Source organism: Macadamia integrifolia, chromosome 6 (genome assembly GCF_013358625.1).
Source record: "Macadamia integrifolia cultivar HAES 741 chromosome 6, SCU_Mint_v3, whole genome shotgun sequence".
NCBI lineage: Eukaryota > Viridiplantae > Streptophyta > Magnoliopsida > Proteales > Proteaceae > Macadamia > Macadamia integrifolia.
In genome coordinates, this window is record NC_056562.1 from 26,461,084 (window position 1) to 26,476,891 (window position 15,808).

The 15,808-nt window shown below is 40.4% G+C and overlaps 1 protein-coding gene across 6 annotated transcripts in view; it reads left to right on the forward strand.

Moving 5' to 3' along the window:
- The first annotated feature begins 5,199 nt into the window (after nucleotides 1-5,199).
- The window catches only part of LOC122080604, a 53,640-nt gene continuing 43,031 nt past the window's right edge, over nucleotides 5,200-15,808 (forward strand). For 2 of the 6 annotated variants that reach the window (XM_042647391.1, XM_042647392.1), the window contains exon 1: nucleotides 5,203-5,471. In XM_042647391.1, coding sequence (XP_042503325.1) covers nucleotides 5,389-5,471 — 83 coding nt within the window. In that variant the 5' untranslated portion in view covers nucleotides 5,203-5,388. Of the gene's footprint in view, nucleotides 5,472-15,808 lie in introns of all 6 variants that reach the window. The other 4 variants (XM_042647394.1, XM_042647389.1, XM_042647390.1 and 1 more) reach the window with 4 other exon arrangements.

Below are 15,808 nucleotides of genomic sequence, written 5' to 3' on the forward strand. Positions count from 1 at the left end.
CCTCCTCATTATCCAGGCTTTGTTTCCCATGACCTTTTTGTAAACCTAGGAATTCATGAGAGCTTTTCTTTTCTTTGGCCGGATGAGTCTAGTCAGATCCACTTGGGCTTCTTCTCCTTCCAATGCATTGATTGCCCCATGCTCTGGGAGTGCGATGGTTGTGACATTAGGAGCCTGCTTGACTTTCACTTCCATTGTCTACCAAATCTTGGATAGCATGTTACAAATTGAAACATCATTTAATGGTATGACCTTTCTAGTTATGGTAATGACAATATTCATGTTCTCTATACCAGGCAGGTGGGGGATTGCTAATGGGTCTGGGAGCAACTATGCTTAGGAGACCTTGCTTTTTTCAACTTCTCATATACTGTGACCAATGGCATTTCCAAATCTGTGAACTGCCTTATAGGCGGGATCTGCCTGTATGACAAATGGTTGTGGCTAGGACATTGCTACTGATGGTACTAGCTATTGGACTGCATTCACCATGCCTCTCTTTGAGCTCTTGCCTCGCTCTAACTATGCATTCTTTCCTGAGTCTTGAGGCACTACCTGATAATGGGCATCCTTTAACAACTTGTTTTCGACACGAATTCCTATGGCTATCAAAGCCTCAAAAACCTGTAAATGTTGGTAGCAAAGGACCTCATAATAGTGTTTGGATAGATTTTCAATCAACATCTCCACCTGTTCTACCTCAGAAGGATGATCTGCCATTTTGGTGGCCTTGTCTCAAAACCTCATCAAAAATTCCGTAAATCCTTCCTTCGGTTGTTGCCTTAGGGTCTCCAACTCACATCATTTAACATCAACTTCTGTGTTGTAAGAGTACTGTTTGGTAAAGGCTCGCACAACTGTCCCCTAATTCTGAGTCTGAGCGAGTTCCAATTGTGTTAGGCACCTCAAAGCTGGCCCTGACAAAGTCAGCATGAATGCTTGCCCCATCTGCTCATTTGTATGTTGCCATAACTTGGCGATACTCACGAAGATCTTCAAATGTGCCTTAGGGTCTCCTGACCTATTAAACCGATCAGTCTGCCATTTAAATTTCTTGTGAACCCATACTCCAGAGAAGAAACTCATCTCATTGGGATTCGTGGCCTATCCCTCTTGGGTCTTACCACTTTGGATCATGCCTTCTAATTTTTCAGGTGCTCTCTCATCTTCTTTACGCTTTCAGTCTCTGGAAGTTCATTTTGCATATGGGCGGCAAAATCTTCCTCTTCCTCATCAATCACAATTCTAGGTGGAGCCTTAGGCACTGTGGAAGTTTCTCTTGGTGTGGCTACCCTGGGCCGTTCTGATTCTTCTTAAAGGGGAATAGGATCTACCCTTACCGGGTTTTGAGCAACATTCTCATTATGATTGGGGGCAGGGTCCACCACAGACAGGTTCCTAATCTCTTGCAAGATCTATGCTAAGTTCTTCTTAAATTTGCCCATATCAGCTTGCATAGCTTCCAAGGGATGAACCCATGGTGGCTCAAGTGCATCACCACTAACTGGGTCCCTAACTAGAGCTTCCATCCTGACTGAACTGTGACTATCTAATGAAAGACTGTATGACTAGGGTGATATTGAACTTAGGTGAGTCAACTAGCTACCTTGACGAGTCCACACAGACAATAAGGGATCTATTAGGCTTGTAGTCGTGCCTGATCCACAATGAAGGTTTCCCTTCATAATTTTTTTTTTATTATTTTTTTATGTTTTTGCCTCTCTCTCTCTCTCTCTCTCTCTTCTCTCTCTCTCTCTTTTTTTTTTTGGCACACAAGTGTTTCATACAAGGTTAGTACAACACATGTTGATCCTGGCAAAAAGTAGTCTTATGAGGCATTCTATGTTGTAGGGTTATGCTCTCTGTTATTTATCCCACTTGATGATTCTTTCCTATTGGACACTCGTGGGATGCACCTCCTTGATGATTCAGTATCACGTAGATTTGATGGGAATCACCCTAGAATCATACATACTGAACCATCGAGGTGTCATTCCCTATTGTCGAGAAAGAATCTCTTGATCGACAACCCACTCAAGAGAGAGCATATCCCTGACAACTCGACTACATCATAAGAATACTCCAACCTAGATCTCAAACAAAGCTAATCGATCAGCTTGTGGCATTCCTAGGGGTTCCTTCATCTATTTCCTACATGATGTGAGAACACAATGGATGCAATAGGACCGAACATGCTTCCTTGGCAGGATCTATATACTCAAGCTACGTGATCCTTTTGATATACCCGAAGGTACAATATCAAGAGGGGTAGTGTCTTTGCCCATTACTCGTGACTACACACGAGGTTTAGTAATTGGCTAGGGGGTAGATGGAACCGTGCTGTGAGTGTGTGCAAAAGTGTAATGCAAAAGTACCACCATATGATCTTAAAATGCTATAAGGTGCATGAACCTCCCCGAGGGTATTGGCACAATAATGGTCATCCTCGCCGTATGATTGAGCTTTAAGCATTCTTGTATAGGAAGCAGGTATCATGTGATTTTAGAATACTTAGTATATCGTGCACTGACCTCCTTGAGGGTGCTAGCACAACGGGTAGTATGCTCGCCACATGATTTCACTTCAAGGACAATGCATGATGCGGTTAGCGCATACAGTAACAAACATGGGTTAGCCAAACATGTTTTCATACAAAAACATCGAGGGGAATATCCTCACATTTAATGGTAGCATCTAATATTGGAAGTTTGGCCTTCCCTAGTGGAGTCGCCATTGTGGTTGTCGTGCGCACTGCCAGTGGGGGGCCTATGTCGTGGAGGCTATCCACCTTGGGTATCTTCTAAAACTAACAATAATAAACAATTGAAATCGCCACCTAGGGTTAGGGCCTAAGACTCGAGATGTAGGCCATTCCATAAGGACGAAGCCAAGATTGACGTGGTCTGGTTCAAAGATTAGGGTAAGAGCCAGGTTATGAAGTTGGGAAGGTGTTAAGCACCACTTCACCCAGTTCAATCGGTCTTCCTATTAGATGCTGATTTTCGAATATTCCCCTTTTATATACTAACCCGTATGCATGACTGTGTTATTCGTATACAACACTATACACCTGCTATATTTAATGTAAAGTCTACATTATGTCTACTTTGTTGAGCTTGACCCCTATTTTGGGCCAAGAAGGGACAGACTCCGGCAGATGTTCGACGACTCTGATGAAGATTCCATACTTAGATGGGATCGATTTCAGCTACTTGCCTCTCTCCTTCTAGGAAGCTAGGCCTTTGGTGGCACTTCAAGCCCTGGCTCGCTTCCCAAGGGTGGGATATGGAGGAATCTCTTCACCCCCACTCCACATTTTCCTTCTCTCTTTTTTTTTCTTTCTTTCCCTAACTCTCTCCACTTTTCTCTCTCTTCTCTGTGTCTTTTTTTTTTTGTGGAGAGGAAAACACTATTTATAGGTGTCAACCCCCCCTTCAAGTCTGTCCAAAATAGCAACAAGCCTACCATCCAAAAATGATAGGATTTTAGTGGCCCAGCAAAGATCCTTTCAAAAAATGGTTTTCTCGACGTTTTAAACACACAAATCATACCATTTTTATTCAGAAATTGGCGAGTCCGCCAGAATTTTGGCTGACCCATCAAGATTGTTTCCTTAAAATCCATTTTTAGTTAATATATATATATTCTTCCTCATTTTAATTTTTTTGTTTCTATTTTTGGACTAAAAAGTTGGCGAAATCGTCTTTTTGAGCACTATCTAATGGTGTGGGTTTCGAGCTCCTTGTTTGCTTGTAAAAATCGAGAATAGCAAATAGAGGACTTTTGCCCTTTTTCCAGTTGGGGTTTTCTCTAGCAATCCTTATTCATACTATTCCCGCACCATCGGAGAGTACTTAGAATCAATCCAGCAATATATAAAATGTTAGTATCGGGTGCCACAAGTCTGGGTCCAAAATTAGCATGGGGCCGGATTAGGGTTTCGGGCTGTATTAGGGTTTCAAGCTGGTTCAGACCACTGCCAGGTTCAAGATTGAATTAGGGTTTAGGGTTGATTCTTGAGTTGCAGTCATCATCTGGATCATCACCAAAGGCCTAGATTCCCTTATGATGTGAAGCATGAATCTCGATTGTTCCCTATATGTCATCACTGTCAAGGTGTGTGACAAAATTGAGTGTCTATAAGGGGCGGTGTGTGGAGCCGTCAGAATTGGATCAGGATCCTTTATAGCTCGAGGGTGTGCTACACGGTCTATAGCGCAACACTGTGATTATCCGACCAATTTTGTGGATCGAATAGAACTTCACAAATTTCCCTTGCTCTTGCGATTATCCAACCTATTTTCTCTTTGTGATTCTAATGTTCTTCCCTAGCGACCTCTCAGTGGGTGTTCTTTTGGTACCCTCTTCTCCCTCAGTTCAACTTGGTGCAGCCTCACGAGGAATAATCCGGTCTGCCACGACAAGGTTCCAGAACCACTAAAAGAAACTTCGAGATCAATTGAAATCTTAGGATTTACTTGACCATGAGCTAAAACATATAGAGTTCACATTCAACATTTCTCATTCAAATTACTCAACTTGATGCTTCAAACATCTCCAAACACCAAGCAAAGCATTTAGAGCACTAATGGTCATCAAACAATCTAATAAAGTCCAAATTCAACCAGAAAAACTTTCCAAATCATGCATCGAACAAAGGAATCACATAAAATTGTCATTTGATTTCATCCTGTAAACACCTTAGAGATTAACAAAGCAAGCAATAAACATTTTGAACCTCTAGCTTCCAGTGGACCAAAACCAATCACTCAAAACACTCAAGAATTGCTCGAAGAACCACTCAGATGCGAGATCTATAAATTAAAACCTCAAACTCATCTAAGAATCATCAGCCAATGAAGTGAGACCGTCTTTGAACGAAGAGAAATCAAAATCGAAAGAAAGCGATCTGCCTGGATGAGTCCTCACCCTAGAAAAACACTGAATGATGTTCAAAAACCTAGCTTTATGTTGGTAGGAGTAAGTTCCCATCAAGAAGGGGCAAAACGATGGAGGTAACAAAAGGATTCCCCTCTCAAAAAAAAAAAAAAAAAAAAAAAAAAAAAGGATTCCCCTGCGTCGCATGTACAAAGCCTATAATATGCACAATCGTCATAGATCGTCAATCTTTTTTTTTGGTGGAAATAGATCGTCAATCTGCACCCTACTTTTTTTAATAACCCACATGTCTCCTCGCAGTGTTGCGCTATTGTCTATAGATCGTGTAGCACACCCAAGCTACAGAGGATCCGGATCCGCCGGAATTGGCCGTATTGCCATCCCCAGCTTCTTTGTTCGCTTATGGATTCGATCCTCTATGTTTAGCCAACACAGTAAAGAGCCCTACTTCTCATTTATTTTGTCTTCATTTTCCCTCGCTGGTGGAAAATGGCGAAATCTCGTTTCAATCTCTCTCAGTTCTTTTTGTATTTAATTTTCCTCCAACTCCCCGCCATAATCTCTGCAATCAGGTAATTTATTCATCAAACGCACGAAATTTTCTTCCATTTTGATATCCAAATTCCTCTTTTTTGCTTTGAATTTCAGAAATTTATGCATCAAGCGGACGGATTCTTGGTGTTCCGTGGTGGACTGACTATACTTGACATTTTCATTTTTTGCATGTTTATTTAATAAAATATTGAATCGAGATAGTACGATATCTTGTAGCAATCAGACAATTGCTATTGATTTTGTGTAAAACTTCGCATCTTCGGAAAAAAGTGACTGCATTTTTCTGGGTAGATGTTAGCAAAATAGAAATATGAACAGAAATGCATAAAATGGGATATACCTGTATTCTTTTCTTAATTATGAACTTTTTCTTAATATATATATATATATATATATATATATATATATATTTTTGAACTTTCCTTCTTAGTTGAAGAACTCAAGATCATAGGTTTTGTCAGATACATAGGTTGGCTATTGAATTTATGGCTTTTTTTTAGTATGAGGCCGTGCTACAGGTGGAATTCTTATAAATGTACCTCCACCTGTTACTGTAGTAGAGCACTGGCTGAAAATTTGGGTTAGTCATAGCTTCAGAACCCACTTCCCTATAGTATTGACATTTTAAACATCAATTAGATTGAATATTTCTGGAACTTTCTTCCAAAATATAAGATGATGTGGGTAATTGGGTGGCAGGACCATATGATCAATGCATTGCTCCATAACAAAAGACTGAAATAGCGATAGCCGATAGTTTATAACATAGGGGGAGAGTTTCCTACAAGGGCAGTGTAAGAAGGAATTTGCATGCTACACCAATGAGGGGCTACAAAATGGTATCATCCATATGTAGTTTGCATGGTCAGAATAGGAGAGAGAGAGAGAGAGCCGTGCATGCTTTCTTTTCCCTGTAATATATTAAAAGGAAGTCATCCTATTCTTTATTCACCTTTCTATGAGGAATGACCTGGTAAAGAGATGATTTGGGAGGTGCCCCGATTCAGGATAAGCTCCAAGAATGTCGTTTAAGGTGGTATGACCATGAACAACGGAGGCCTTGATGCTCCAGTAAGGAGGAGTGATTAGATTCAGATGGGAGGAGCTAAAAGAACTAGAGGCAGGCATAAAATGACCATTAATAAGTTGGTAAGGAAAGACATGTAGAAGCTAGGTCTTGATCCTAGTATGACATCAAATAGAGCTGTTTGGAGGCTAAAGATCCATGTAGCTGATCGCTTTTAGTTGGGATGTCCCAGAACTGTTGCATTGCTTTGTTTTGTTTCTTTTTCTTTTCCCCTCTGGCAGATCCATGTAGCTGACCCCATTTAGTTGGGAAAATGTTGAGTTGTTGTTGTTGTAGTTGTAATTCCTTTATGATGGTCGCCAACTTTAGTATTTATGATCTATATATGGCTAGATATATGAGATGGTTGGTGATTTACTTAAGTTGTTGGTCTATTGTAGCTATTATTTGTACTGAGTGATTTTGTTGATTTGGGGAATTGTGACTTTTGCCAATTGACACCAAGCCTCCTCTATTTATAGTTGTAGGATTAAGGTTGTACAATATTATAATGACAAGTATGTCCTTATGGACAGTTCTACCTTATACTCACATTATAACACTCCCCCTCAAGTTGGTGCATGGATATCACACATGCTCAACTTGCAAAAGATAGAATCAAACTAAGTTCATTTGTAAGAACATCTGCTAGCTGATCTCCACTCATAAAAGGGATGCATATCAGTCCTTACTCCAGTTTCTCCTTGATAAAATGTCCGTCAATCTCCACATGCTTAGTAGGATCATGTTGAAATATTATCGACATACTAATGGTGGACTTATTATCACAATATTATAGCAACATGGGCAACTAAACCAGGTCTTGGTGAAGTTCCTGAAGCCAAAGTAACTCACAAATGCCATGTGCCGTGGCTCATAACTCAGCCTTTGCACTAGATCTGGCCACAACTGCCTGCTTCTTGCTATGCCATGTAATAAGGTTACCACCAATGATAGTACAATAGTCAGATGTGGATTAACGGTCATTTAGAGAGCCTGTCCAATAAACATCAATATAGGCATTGACCCGCATATTATTACAAGGTGATGTAGTACCGACAAGGATCTACAAAAGAAGAACCAAGACCAAGGTCGACCCAAGTGGCTGATAGGGTCGACCAAGATCTAGTCTAAGTCAGCCCACAATTTGGGCTGCTGATGGGGTTACTAATTAGTTATTTAGTTTCTATTTTCAGGTCATTGTTAGTTTCTAATTTCTGTTAAGACTAGTTTTTATTTTCATTAAATTGAAATTTCCAGTTTTTAGTAACTCAGATTTAGTAACTCTGAGTTGCTATTATTTGTAAACCCTCCCCATCATTATAGATAAAGAAGAGGGCTCTTTTATGAGCCACGATTTTGAGAATTAAAAAAGAAGCTCCATGCTGCGGTCGCTGGGTTCTCCCATGGCTGAACCTTGTGTTTGATCAAGGATAGGATTGGTGTGTGATCCGACGACTCTTTGCGGTGTGAAATCCAAGAGGCCCTTCTCTTCTATTGTTCTTCTCAATTAATTTTAGTCCTATTCTCAAGGATTAAGGCTGCTGCAACCAGGTAAGTGTTTTTTGTGTTTTCTGCCCAGAATTTCTACAAAACAGAGCAATCGGTCTCTTTTTGCTAGAGCTAGTTGCAGCCCTTGTTTAGGCCTCAAATTGAGGTTGATTGTTCCCCCGACCTTCCTTGTGGATCGACCCAAAGGAGGACTGGTTCTGAGTTATCGTTTGGAAGATATTCAAAATCTCCGGATTTTTGTCCTGTAGTGCATCGGTCAGAAATTTTAACAGAATCGATATTCTGAACTGTCCATTCTGTTCTGCTGTTTTTCTGCTATTGTTTTTGGATTGCTGCCTTTATTAATACTCTTGGATATGAGTCCCTTGGGTCTACTGAAATCTGAGTTAGGTAGTGTTAAACACTGTGATCGATAGCTGTTGATAATCTTATTTCTGTGGTCTGATTTTGATTTGCTGGAATATAAATCTGTCGTGGATTATTGTGGATATTATGTGGTTGTTCTTTGGTTTCTAAGTTCCTGTTGTTTGGGCCTGGGTTAACTTGTCAAACCTAGTCCTACATTAGAAGGGGAAAACAAGATACCTTTCCTTGGAGCAGATTTCTGATAACGAAGAATGCAAAACACAGCTTCAATGTGGGAGGAATGAGGATCATGCATCTTGAAACTAACGACATTGGCACTAACTAGTCGAGTATGGGACAGGTAGATAAGCTTCCCAACAAATCTCTGGTATTGTTCCTTATTAATAAGTTCACCTTCCTTGCTTTCAAGATGAGTATTGGCCTTAATGGGTGTATGAGATGGCTTACATCCCAACATACAAGTCTCAAAAAGAAGATCGAGGGTGTATTTTTGTTGCGAGACAACTACACCCTTAGTATATTGTGCCACCTCAATACCAAGGAAGTACCTTAATTTTCCGAGGTCCTTGATTTGAAACTCCTTTCTCAGATAAGCCTTGAGTTTAGAAATCTCAGTTTGATCAATTCTAGTGACAACTATATCATCCACATACACAATAAGAATAGTAACCTGATCACCCGCCCTTTTATGAATATGGTGTGATCAACATTACTCTGTTTGAATCCCACTGTGACCATAACCTTGTGTAAGCAACCAAACCATGCCCTAGGGGACTGCTTCAACCCGTATAAGGCCCGCTTAGTAATGTAGGAATGGATTTGACAACCAAACCAGACCCAATACTACAGGATCTTATAAACCAAAGAACAACCAAAATTCACCCAAAAGGAGACAGTAGCAATAATCCAGAATTTAACCAGTAAACAGAATTTGAAACCAAAATTAACAAACACAGAATTCTGGAATATCGACTAGCAGAAATTATAAGCAGAATCAATTCACACCAGAATTAGGACAGAAAATAGGTCACAATCAGTCACCCCAGATCACAGAAATAGTATCAATCTGTCAGGACGGTAACACTGAATAAACCAACCCAGTAGCAGTTTTAGAATTAAATCAGAAACTGTTGAAGCACTAACAGTCTTCAATAATCAGAAAACATTATTCAGCAGTCCAGGAAATACTATTCAGATCAGCAGAATCAGAATCCAGAAAATAGAAACTCCAGTCCACTAAAAGAGAAAAACTAGGGAGATTTTAAATAACTCAACAACCATAGGTCAGAAAAGCCTCAAAGTAGGGTCGATCCCTAGTAAGGCATAGGTGAACCATCGACCAGAAATTTGGAGTAATCCGATAACCAGAGCTGATACTTCCAGTGAGGGGCGGATGCTCTGTTTTTTTTTGCAGAGATTTCTGGGTAAGTTCAGAATTCATTTACCTGGTTTGCAGTCTTAAAAAACCTTGAAAATATATAAGAACTTAAGAGAATAATACTTGAAGTAGATCTCCTGGACTTCACGCCGCAAGGAGTCACTTGGATCGCACACCAAGTCCTTCTTCCTCGATCAAACATAAGGAAACAGCCATGGGTACCCAACGGTAGCATCAAGAGAGTTATTTTCTTAATTGTCAAATCGTGGTTCATAAAAGAGCCCTCTTCTTTATTTATAATGATGGGGAGGGTTTACAAATAATAGAAACTCAGAGTTACTAAATCTGAGTTACTAAAAACTGATTACAAGAAGTTATTAAAACTAGAAATTGGAATCTAATGAAAATAGAAACTAGTCTTAAACATAAATTAGAAACTAACAATGACTTGAAATTAGAAACTAACTTAAGACTTCAAAATAGAAACTAAATAAGAAACTATTAAGCTATTTAATAATCCCCATCAGCAGCCCAAATCGTGGGCTGACTTGGACCAGATCTGGGTCGACCCAGTCAGCCACTTGGGTTGACCTTGGTCTTGGTTCTCCTTGTGTAAACCCTTATCGGTACTGCATCACTTAGCTCGCAGACTTTCCCTTGAGTTTCCTTACCGAAATAGCCTGGGGGAACATCCATATATACTTCCTCAATTATCTTACCATGGAGGAAAGCATTCTTGACATCTAGCTGTTATAGATCCCATCTAAAATGCACTGCATAGGAGATAATCACAGGAACTTTCATTTTAGAAAAAGGGGCAAATGCCTCTTGGTAGTCAATCTTATAGGTTTGAGTAAAACATTTGCCACAAAATCTTGCTTTATATTTGTCTACAATTTCATCTGCATTCTGCTTGACTGTAAACACCTATTTTGCATCCCACATTTTGCTTGTGTACTAGAAGAGTAACTAAGTCCCATGTGCCATTCTTTCCAAATGTCCTTAGTTCCTCCTATTGCAGCAGCCTTCCACTAAGGTTCTGTAAGAGCCTCCTACCATGTTTGAGTAATGGAGACAGAAGACAAACAAGACCTAAAAGCATGATAGGAAGGAGATAGGGAGTTATAGGACACAACATTGGAAATAAGATTTTTTTTTTGGATAAATAAATAATTCATTACCAAGGAGAAGAATATATAAGGGGGAAGAAAGGGGGGAGGGCAAAGAGAAACAAATCTCTGAAAGAGGAGAGGGCGGAAAGCCCCAAAACTAGCTAACTAGGGGAGACAACAATTGGGGGGGGGAGGTGATAGAGCAGGCGAGACCCCAGGAGACAACAATGAGCCTGTTCCTTGGGGTGTCACAAACCGAGTGGTGACGGAGAGATCTGAGCTTGGACGAAATGTCAAAGTAGATGGCTTTCCAAATCCATTCGAGGGAACGGGAGTTGGGGGTCCATCTATGAAGGTTATGTTCCATCCAAAGGTGGTTGACGGTGGTGCAAAAGGCGAGCTTTCCGACTGCGTCACAAATGGAGGAGCCACTATAGGTCATGTATACCCAAATCCATTCATGGGAAAGGGGGAGGATGGGACGGGTGAAGGGCTAACATAATCAAAGGACCTTCTAGATGGAAGTAGAGAAGGGGCAGGAGAAGAAAAGACGGTCAACATCTTTAGTATCATTCCAACACAGATAATAAGAAGTAGGGACCTGAATGTGGTGGTGATTTAGGAAAGATTGTGTAGGGAGGCAGTAGGAGAGGGCTCACCAGGCAGTGAAACTGTGACAGGGGATGTGCCTTTTAAACCAGAGAAATAGGATGTTTAGTACAAGCCCTACTTCCTTAACGAACCGTATTAGGAATATCAAGAGATGGATCAGGGAAAAGGTTACTTGATCCATTTAATGGTTATCATTCAATCAAAATGGTTTCATCAAGGGGAGGAATATTCATGATAACATTTTGATTTATTATGACTTGTTGCATCGGATTAAGAACAAACGGCAAGGAAGGTATGGTCTGATGTCCATTAAAATTGACATGAATAAAGCCTATGATATATTGGAATGAGATTTTCTGGAAAAAGTCTTATAGGCATATGGATTTGATTCGCAATGGATTAAATGGGTTATGTTTTGTGTTAAGACTCCTTAGCTGGCGGGTTCTATTCAATGGCTCCCGCTTAGACTTTTTTCAACCCACCAGGGGTCTCAGACAGGGTGATCCATTATCATGCTATTTGTTCTTATTATGTGCGGAAATCCTTTCTACCCATCTTACTAAAGCTATGATCGATAAAAAATCCAAGGCATTAAAATCTCCAGAGGTAGTGAAGCAATCTCTCATATGGCCTTTGTAGATGATCTCATTCTATTTGGTCAAGCTACTACTCAAGAATTGCATGCCTTTTCCTCCATCCTGGAGGATTATTGTCATCATTCAGGACAACTCCTTAATATTTCCAAAACTCGAGCTCAATTTAGCCCGAATGTAAGCTCAGCGGTTAAAAGACGTATTGAGGATTGTCTCCAAATTATTCCTACCACAAAGTTGGATGTCTATCTAGGCCTTCCATTTGTGGGGAAAAAACTGACCAAGATAAATTGCCAAGCCCTCATCGATCGAGTTTCTTAGCGATTGCAAAATTGGAAAACCACATTCTTTAGCTTTGCAGGAAAGCACACCTTAATCCAATCGGTTCTATTAGCTATCCCTTTGCATTATATGTCTTGTTTCAAGCTCCTGATATGTGTTTTAACCCAGCTTGATTCCTTATGTCAAAAATTCTTCTAGTCTAATGGTGAGACTAAACTTACTCCTACTATTAGTTGGTTCGATATTTTTCAACCAAAGCTATGTGGGGGCCTTAACTTGAAGATTGCTCATGAGATGAATCAAGCCTTGTTGGCAAAAGGAGGGTGGCAGTTGTTGAACCCCCAGATCTCCCTATGGAGTCGATTGATGAAAAGACGCTATTTTCCTTATACCAGTTTTTTACATGCACACTGTCCCACTCAGGCCTCTTGGGGGTGGAAGTCTGTTTGCAGTGGTAGAGATCTCCTGAAGCAAGGGCTCTTTATCCAGGTCGGTAACAGGATCTCTATCAACTCTTGGACTGATATTTGGATCCCCAATTGCCCCTCCTCTGCTGCCCCTCTACCTCTTCCCTGTAATGCTCCTATCTCTGTAGCCGATTTATTGATGCCAGATTTCCAATCCTGGAATGCTACATACATTTCTTATTGGTAGCCTCCCGACATTGCATGGAGAATTCGTTTAATCCCGCCCCCAATCCCCGACTCCAGATCGATTTGTTTGGTTGGGCACTTCCTCTAGAAACTTTACAGTCTCCTCTGCGTACAGAATTGCTCTTGGTCCTTCGTGCCATTCCCCTAATTCTACATGGTTGAAATTATGGCACACATACTGACATACACCATCCCAAAGGTTCAATTCTTCTCTTGGAAGCTTGCAAAAGGGAAAGTTCCTACTCCTGCTCTTGTCAATCACAAGGGAATTATGATTAATAATCACTGCCCATGGTGTATATGGACTGATACTGATGATCATCACATCTTCATAAAATGCCCCTTTGCTTCACAAATCTGGAACATGGCTGGGTCTAGTAATATATCTGGATGGAACAATGTTCGGCTGAATCTAATGGCTGTCATCAATTCTCTAAGCAATTCAAAGGCTAGCCATTTCAAAGTATCCCTTATCCTTAATTTGCTTTGGTACATGTGGATATCTCACTTGAACAAAATCTTTCGATCCACGACCACATCTCCCTTCGCCATTATCAAGAATGCAACTGAGATGGCCACTGCATCTATGTATAGGACTTCCTTTCCTCAACGCTAGCCTATTTCGGTGTTCTGGTCTCCCCCTCTTCCAGGATATATCAAAAGCAACATTGATGGCGCCTCTAAAGGGAATCCTGGTCTATCTGGAGCTGGTGGTGTATTTAGAGATCATAATGGAGTCTTTTGTCACGCATTCTCCATCGGGATTGGATGGAACTTTGCTTGTGTAGCAGAAGCTCTAGCTTTTTATTATGCTCTCAAGATAGCGGCTTGATGTAGGTACGCACCCATGGAGCGACCTATGCCCATCTGGGTATCCAACCGGAGATGAGTCGGACCCATATCGAGTTTTGGCTAGTAGGATATTTTAGGATTTTATTTCTATTTTCATGCAATCTTTTATTTTTGGTAACTTAGGTAGGAGATAGCTACTAATATTTAGTTTCTAATTAATTTGAGTTTCCAATTTAGAGTAGGTTTCCTTTTAATGTTGGTTTTCTTTTACTATTTAAATGCATGTAATGTTCAATTAGAGAACAGAGATTGAAGAAAATATGAATTGAGTATTTGTGAAGCCTGCGGACGTGTGTGTGAGCGATTCTCCTTCCCCCCTTTTCTTGGTGCGATTTCTCCCTCCCTTGCAACTCTGAGATCCCTCTCAGGGATTTCTTTCCTACCCCTACCGGCCCTCCATCAATTGGTATCAGAGCCGAAGGATCCCATCCTTCCTCTCCCATTAATCTCTTGTTCCCTCTATTCACTTTCTTTCCCTTGGCGTGCCTAGTTCTGTCGAGAACTAAAATCCAAAAAAAAAAAAAAAAGCCTTTGTTCAGACCAGAGAACAAATGAACTAGCCTACCCCCTTGCAGCGACCATCTTCCCCAACCCACCGCCCCTTCTGTAACCAGAAAAAAAAAAATAAATAAAAGAAAAAAAAATATCTCATTCTCTTCCTCTTCCACGCCACTTTTCCCTTTACTGTTCGATTGTAAACCACATCGATTTCCTCCCTTACAAAGGTTTTCCAGCAGCCAAAAAAAAAAAAATACAGAAGCAAGAAGAGAGTCTGGGGAAGATCGAACCATGAAAGAATAAAAGAACAGAAAAAGAGAAGAGAAAGAGAGAGAGACAGAGACATACCTGTCAATCCAGTTCTTCCTGCCGTAAGCCGACTTCCGATTTCAAAGCCTTGCATCGTTTCCATCCTTCGAAATCACGAAGACCATCGCTGGTTGTCGAAGCATCCGCCGTTGGCTTTTTCTGGTTTGCCGAAAAGGTTGAAGATGTTAGTCCCTAACCCATGATCTTTAGTTATCTCTTCTATTTCCCATATTGCCCCCACTCTTTATCTTTTTATTCCTTTTATCCCATATTTTTTTTATTTACAATTAGACCCTTACCCCACAATTGATATCCTTTGTGGTTTAAAGTGAAATTCAAATAATTACAATTCTGCCCTCCTTTGACAAAAAAAAAGAAAAAAAAAATGAAAAGCAAGGCTGGCTGATGGATCGGGATCTTTTATTAGATATTCGTCAGCAGATGCAGCTGGTACGAGAGAAGCTCGATGAGATGCAACAACTTTGCACGGATTTCAAATCCTCAACACACTCTACCTTCAAGGCTTCAACCATGTGATCTCAGCTGTTGAACAACAGGTAGACGAACCAGAAGATGAATCACTCGAGGTAGAAGAAGAATGGAGCTATTGGAAGTTGAAGATCCACTTGTGGAAGATTTTAAATCAATTGATCTCTTCAGTGAACCGATTGATTTTATTTTCCCGAGTCAATACTTCACCAATGAACTTAGCGTCGTGGATTTCATATCATTCGATCTTGGTTTTGATGGTGATTTCATACAAGCAATGATGGATGTTGATCGATTGGTGTCGATTCTCCCGTTCTACAAAACTCGTGGACGAGTTTTTCTCAACATCAGGGGAATTGATGTAGGTACGCACCCATGGAGCGACCCATACCCATCTGGGTATCCATCCAGAGATGAGCCGGACGCATATCGAGTTTTGGCTAGTAGGATATTTTAGGATTTTATTTCTATCTTCATGCAATCTTTTATTTTTGGTAACTTAGGTAGGTGATAGCTACTAGGATTTAGTTTCTAATTAATTTGAGTTTCCAATTTAGAGTAGGTTTCCTTTTAATGTTGGTTTTTTTTTTTTACTATTTAAATGCATGTAATGTTCAATTAGAGAACAGAGA